At 43.5% G+C, this 6,948-nt stretch overlaps 1 protein-coding gene across 1 annotated transcript in view; it reads left to right on the top strand.

The window, feature by feature from the left end:
• The window catches only part of kptn (kaptin (actin binding protein)), a 51,596-nt gene extending 45,145 nt beyond the window's left edge, over nt 1–6,451 (top strand). Inside the window, exons 8-12 of the mRNA XM_037688023.1 lie at nt 3,142–3,240; nt 3,635–3,698; nt 3,796–3,931; nt 4,053–4,226; nt 6,304–6,451. Of these exons, the coding sequence (XP_037543951.1) occupies nt 3,142–3,240; nt 3,635–3,698; nt 3,796–3,931; nt 4,053–4,226; nt 6,304–6,444 (614 nt within the window). The 3' untranslated portion in view covers nt 6,445–6,451. The remainder of the gene's footprint in view (nt 1–3,141; nt 3,241–3,634; nt 3,699–3,795; nt 3,932–4,052; nt 4,227–6,303) is intronic.
• Nucleotides 6,452–6,948: the final 497 nt, after the last annotated feature.

Genomic DNA, 6,948 nt, shown 5'->3' on the forward strand with positions numbered 1-6,948 from the left:
TTCCAGACCTGAAGGCAGTGTTCCTGGCTTCCAGCAGGGTACGCACCTCTGCATTCAGCCAAGGTTTTCTGTTTGGGTAGCTTTTAACATTTCTGATAGTGGAGACGGTGTCAGTACATGTACTAATGTAACCCAGAACGGAGGATGTGTATTGGTCAAGATCAAGTGAACCTCCATTTTCAGCAGCTTCTCTGAAAACCTGCCAGTCTGTTCGATCAAAACAATCTCTCAGTATGGGGCCACTGTCCTGGATCCAGCATTTAACTTCCTTTTGGACCGGTCTGGAGCATCTCAGCGGGGGCATGTAAGCAGGAGCCAGGAAGATTGAGATGTGGTCTGACAGTCCTAGGTGGGGGCGGGGTTCGGCTTTGTATGCATCTTTTACGTTCGTGTAAACACGGTCCAGCGTGCGGTCTCCACGTGTCGGAATCGTCACATGCTGATTAAAGCTTGGGAGACAGTCCTTTAGATTCACGTGGTTAAAGTCTCCGGCTACCACATAAAGAGCCTCAGGGTGTTTGTTCTGCAGCGAGCTGATGATATCATGTAGCTCCTGCAGTGATTCATTAGCATTAGCGTCCGGAGGAATGTAAACGACAGAGATGAAAGTCACAGTGAACTCTCGGGGTAGATAATGTGGCAGACATTTCACTGTTATTTGCTCCAAAGCCTTCGAGCATGAGCTATTTACAACAGTACAGTTCGTGCACCAACTTTTACTCACGTAAATGCACACTCCGCCTCCCCGTGATTTCCCCGTTAGCTCGCTGCAGCGGTCCACTCGAAAAAAAAAGTCTGTCATCCAGCTGGAAGACTGTGTCCGGCGTTTCGCTTGTAATCCACGTTTCCGTGAGGCAAAGCACTGCACACTTCTTCATCTCTTCTGAGGCGCCCGCTCTCAGACGAAGTAAATCCATCTTGTTGTCCAACGAGCGGACGTTCGACAGAAAGAGAGACGGCATGGGGAGTTTACCGGCTTTAGCGTTAGCTCGTAGCCTCACCATAACCCCCGCCCGGCATCCTCTCCTCTTAAGCCGGGAGCAGGAGCAAATATATTCTTGTTTTTAGTATTTTACCTTTTTTATGGCACCCTGATTTATTGTTTTATACACTACTTTTATTTTAACTGCATTTTTACTGTAGTTTATTGTTATTATTGTTCACTGTTATTGTTGTCTGTACTTTATATGTTCTATCTGTCTGGATTGGAACAGGTCTCTTGTAAATGAGTCCTCGTGACTCAATGAGGTTAGCCTGTAAAGGTTGAATGAAAAATAAATATATTTGTCTTTTGTATTGTTCCTTCTGTGACATGTTCTTGTTATTGCTGCACCATGTTCTCATACTTTTCCCAATTTTATGAATTAATTGGCAATATTTATTGCATATGCCATGTAAATAAAGATAATTATCTCATTTGTGTGTGAGATACCTGAAGGATTTTCTCCACAGTCCCTCTGATGTGTTCATTGGATTTGACACCCTCCATCTCCCTTTTCTCCATTGTGGCCAGAATATGGTTCACCATCTTCCCATCCAAGATATAATGGACTGCAACAGTGATGTAGTGTGTGTTTGTCCTCTCCTCTGTCCAAAGGTCTGTCGTGATTGCATGGTCTCTAGTCTGCACCAAAGGAATTACGTATATTGTTATTAGCTCTCAAAGTATATTACATGTAAAACAGATGACAAATTTATAGTTGAGAGATTAGGCAGTTTAAAAGGAGGAGAAAAAACAGATTTAGTGTTAGGAAATCTATAATTATAGACTACTGCATGATGTCAAGGTAAAATGTTTGTACTGTATTATAAAATAGTGCAGCGTGATAGACGTACCTGATGGAGCTCTTCCATGGCCATTTTTTAAATTTTATCATATTCTCCTTGAGCATGACAGAAGACCGTGCGTCCATATGGCAGTATGTCTTGTGCCTCAGCGTTGTTTCCATACTTTGTTCCGATGTCGATCGCCTCCTGTATAACGTTGATGAAACCTTTCCCATCTACTACAACAAATGGTCTCAAATCTACGCCGCACATGCGGGCTATTTTGTTGGTCATACGAGACTTGACTCCCGACGGTACCTTTCGGTTTATGAATGAAGAAATGCTTGGCTGATTTGTGCCGGAATCAGCCTTGCAAGTGTGCCTCTTCAGACTGCTCGTCCCCAAGTCAGTGACATACTTTATTATAACTGAACATATTTTGCAAGCAGCGTAGAGCATCTTAACACTGTCACACTCGGCTCTCATAAAGTTCTGAACTATAAGCGCCTTCCCTGACAGTTCTGTTAACCTAACAGATGTGTCATTATTCCTAACTTTGCGTTGCAAAATAATTTTTACACTCGGTTTCTCTGCTGGCGTTTGCTCCCTCCATGTTGTTGGTTGATACAGTAGACAAAGAGGTTGGAAAAGGTGGCCGGAAGTAGCGGCTGGAACAGGCACCGGAAGCTGTAGGCACCGCCGCCTGATTTTTAATTTTTTTTTGCCTATTTTTTTTTTGTCCTATGTTGGTTCCTGCTCCTGTCTGCTCCCGTTTAAGTTTTTGTCCTGTCCGGTCCCGATAACGGGAGTTATAATAAAGTTGACTCCGGTCCTGCCGGAATCCGTCCGGATTCACGTGACTGGCAGTACTCCGGAAAAAATGTCATCCTCTGTGGTATGAAAGCATCCACTGCAGTAACTATTTGAAGTTATTAGTAGCTTAGATATTTTTTTTTTCATGTCTTCTTTGGCTGATAAGGCAGAAATGCCTCAGGTAACGTTTGCTACCTCCACCATTACAGCCATCTTGTTTGTTTGTTGGAGGTTAGCTCACCCTGGGGTACATTCCCATGTGGGCAGAGCGATCTTGCGTTCGCATCATGTGAACTAAAACTCCATTTCTCCAAACTGAGAGCATTCAACAGTCATGATATTGTTTATATCCTTTTTCTCTATTTCAACATGTCCAAAATGTTCATCAAGGATCCCAAGCTGGCATCATGTTTTCACTCCTAAATGTCAGGGATTGATTTTATGATCTGATATTTATGCATAATATATAGTCATTCTACTCGGTGTGAAACATTATGATCTCTGCTATAACTGGACATAAAGTTGGTGTATTTACATGTTCTTTGTTGTTTGATTTAGCAGAGGTTCTACAGAGCTGGCGGGTTCAGTTTGACAGTCCGATCTCCACGGTGCTGCTGTTCCGACTGAGCTGCAAACCCACTGAGCCCAGTGGAGAAAGAAGTATGTCATCCTTCTGTTGAAGTTTGCTTCTTTAGGGCGGCTGTGGCTGAGTGGTTAGAGCAGTCGTCCTCCATTGCAAGAGTTGGTGGTTCGAATCCACCAGCAGTCACATGCCATGTGTCCCTGGGCAAGACATTGAACCCTCATTGCCTCCGATGTGTGCTCCATCAGTGTATGAATGTGATAAAGTACTGATTAGTCTCTTTAGAATGATTTGTTCAATTAGCTTTTCTAGAGATATATTATAGTGCTGTATGAATGGGTAAATGAGGACACAAATTGTAGTGTAAAGTGCTTTGAGTATCTTGATCAGATAGAAAGGCGCTATATAAATACAGTCCATTTACCATTCTTGTTTGATCTGTGATGATTGTCGGTCTTTTCTCTGTTCTAGGTGAGGATATGGAGGGCTACAACCTCCTGATCACCAGCACTGTTGAGATGGCAGTTGTCTACAGGTTGTGTTGCACAGAATCAGAAAGGTTTCCATTAAAACCTGTTCATTTACCTGAGAGGGCGGAGCTAATCTGGTGTTACCTGTGTGTATTTGCTCAGAGATATCCAGAACCGTGGCTTGTCCTGGTCTACATGTCTCTCAGACAGCGATCAGTCAGATGCTGTTTTGTGTGCACTGGTCATCGACCTGGACTTCAATGGACAAAAGAAGGTGTTGTTAGGAACGTATGGACAGGTATTGAAAGAACCTCAATGCAGATAAGGTTCAGCACAAAGGCTGTTTACTTCCTGTCACCTTCAGATTTCTGATTAAGACTGAGATGTGGGGGAATAAGCCTACCTCTCTTATCATGCAGGAACTTCTTTGTTACAAGTTCCAGCCATCAGGTTGTGAAAAAGATGGAGAGTTTCAGCTGCAGTGGAGGCAAAGCTTCAAGAGTCCTTTGCTGTCCATCATCTACTTGGACCTGACTGGGGATGGTTTGAGAGAGCTGGCTGTCCTCACACTGAAGGGACTGCACATTTTACAGGTGTCTGCTGGGATTATCTCTCACCATCAGAGACAAATTAACAATGCTTTTGTTGGTGTTCATTTTTCTGTCGATCTGTTCACAAATTATTTCCATGAACCCATGGACTTATGACAGTGGATGATACTCATTTGATGCACATCTAAACTTGTTTGAACTTTTTGAGTCAACACAATTCAAGATGTTGCTACAGCTACCTGACCTTAGCAATAAGAGAAAATTATCTCAGCCACTTTTGAGAGACTGAACTAATACAGGTATTTACTGTGATAGTAGGCGAGTGCCATCCCCAATGCATACACCAAGCACAATCTTATTTTGAAGTTGCCTATTTCTGTTTTCCTATTTGAGCAAACTGTGCAGGTGGACAGAGATGGGAGATGTAAGTTACTCCAAGATATGTCAGCTCATCCTAAAACGGCAGAATTCATAAAGAATGTAAAGTTTAGAAGACTGAACACGTCCATCTTCCGCTTGTTCTGAAGTCAGGTCATGGGGCAGCAGCTTGAACAGGGAGGCCCAGACATCTCTTTCAACAGCCACCTCTTTTAGCTCTTCTGTGAGGACTCCAAGGTGTTCCCAGGCCAACTGAGAGACATAGTCTCTCCACCGTGTCTTGGGTCTTCCCCGGGTTCTCCTCCCAGTTGGACATGCCCGAAGCACCTCCTAGGGAAGGTAACCAGGAAGCATCCTTACCAGATGCCTGAAACACCTCAACTGGCTCCTCTCGATGTGGAGGAGTAGCAGTTCTACTCTGAGTCTCTCCTGATAACGGAACTTCTCACCTTATCTCTAAGGGATAGTCCAGCTATCCTGCAGAGGAAACTCATTTCAACTGCCAAAATTCTGTCCAAAAGTTATGAACAGAATTAGTGACAACAAGTAGCCCTGGCGGAGTCCAACTCCCACCCTGAAGGGGTTCGACTTACTGCTGGCAATGCGAACCAAACTCGTGCACCACTTGTATAGGGACTGAACAACCTCTAACAGGCCTCCAATCCAACTAACAGAGCATTCCCCACAGTGTACCTCGAGGAACACAGTCAAACGCCTTCTCCCAAGTCCACAAAACACATCTAGACTGGATGGGCAAACTCCCATGACCCCCGTAGTGAGGGTAAAGAGCTGGTCCAGTGTTCCACGGCTAGGACAGAACCCACATTGTTCCTCCTGGATCTGAGGTTCGACCTATGTGTCAGTTGACCTGAACATGTCAGGCATAGATTATTATGAGTAGACACTTACATCATTGTTTAGCTCACATAGAAGTTACTATTCATATTATATTCATAACTATTTTTTAAATGAAAAGTTGTATTGTTGGCTCATGCATAATGTCATTTACAAGGTTTGACAAGAATAGTTATTGTATATCTCTAAAATGCTGAACAGCTCGGCATGCTCCATCTGAAGCTGAACAGTCGACTCGCGGTCATATGTGGTTGCAGGACGTTTGCTTTTGCACACACTTTCAGAGTCCACGAGACACAGATGCAGAGCTTCTGGGAAACCCCTTCAGCTGCAGTATACGTCACCGCACAGGTTTCTTCCCACCAGAGTCTCCGCTCTGTCCCTGCAGCCGCTGTTAGGTCACAAATCTATCATGTAGAGAGCGCTACACTTCTCAGCAGACACGGAGGACCATACACGATGTCTGCACAATCTCCATCCAAGAGTTTTTGACCATTTGACTAATTTAGTGTGTTTGATGATGCGGTTTTCGTCATGCAAATATGTCAATGAGAGCAGATTTTGCTGCTTTGGATGGAGTATCTAGGGCCTTTTACTGAGAACTGAGATCAGGAAAGTGCTGACATTACTGGCTGCAAACAAAAATAGCTGCAGATTCTGCAGTTTTTGTTCATTTTTTTTATTGCATTTTATTGGAAGATAGATATTATTTTTACTTTATTGAAAAGCTTCTTCATTTCTGTCACTTAATGTAAATGAGTCATCATAATCTTGCCTTAAACAATGACCCATGCACATTTTGAACTTTGTCTTCACACATTTAAAAGCAGCACATTTGTTGTCTGTCTGACCTGTTCATGTGTTCTCTGTGTTTTTGTCTTCTCAGCACAGTCTTACGTGCACTGCTGATCTGGTCCAGACTAGGCTCGCCCTGAGGGTGTGGGCGCTAACATCCAGCCCTGAGGCTGCAGAGACCAGCGTTCCAGCTCAGATCCAGCAGGACACCTCTCAGACACCTTCATGTTAATAAACAGACAGCATTTTGTGAAGAACCTATTGACTCATTTGGGTCCGTTAGTCATAATTAAACCTTCAGTTTAAAAGAATATTTAAGGGATCTGTAGATCTCCTGATTAAGTGTGAAAGTTTGGCTTTCAGGGGACAGAGATCTGGGTTCTGGTACTTCATGGAGATGAAAGAACAACACCGTTGTAACTATGGGTGCACTGATAAATTGGCCGGTTGATTTATCGGCCCCGATTTCCTTAATTTTGGGAAATTGGAAATCGGCCGATACTTTCATGAGAAAACGATTTAACCAATTTTATTTTTTTATTTTTTTTGGTTTTAACAATTGTCTGAACTTCATTTATATTTCAGAGCACTACCTCGTGGCCAGTTAGGGTGCATTCACACCAGCCCTGTTTAGTTCGCTTTAATCAAACTCTAGCTCGTTTTCCTAGGAAGTCTGGTTCGTTTGGGAGGTGTGAACGCACCATCGAACTCTGTCATGGAACAAAACAGCAAACTC

Source organism: Nematolebias whitei, chromosome 14, assembly GCF_014905685.2.
Source record: "Nematolebias whitei isolate Nwh7 chromosome 14, NemWhi1, whole genome shotgun sequence".
Classification (NCBI taxonomy): Eukaryota; Metazoa; Chordata; class Actinopteri; order Cyprinodontiformes; family Rivulidae; genus Nematolebias; species Nematolebias whitei.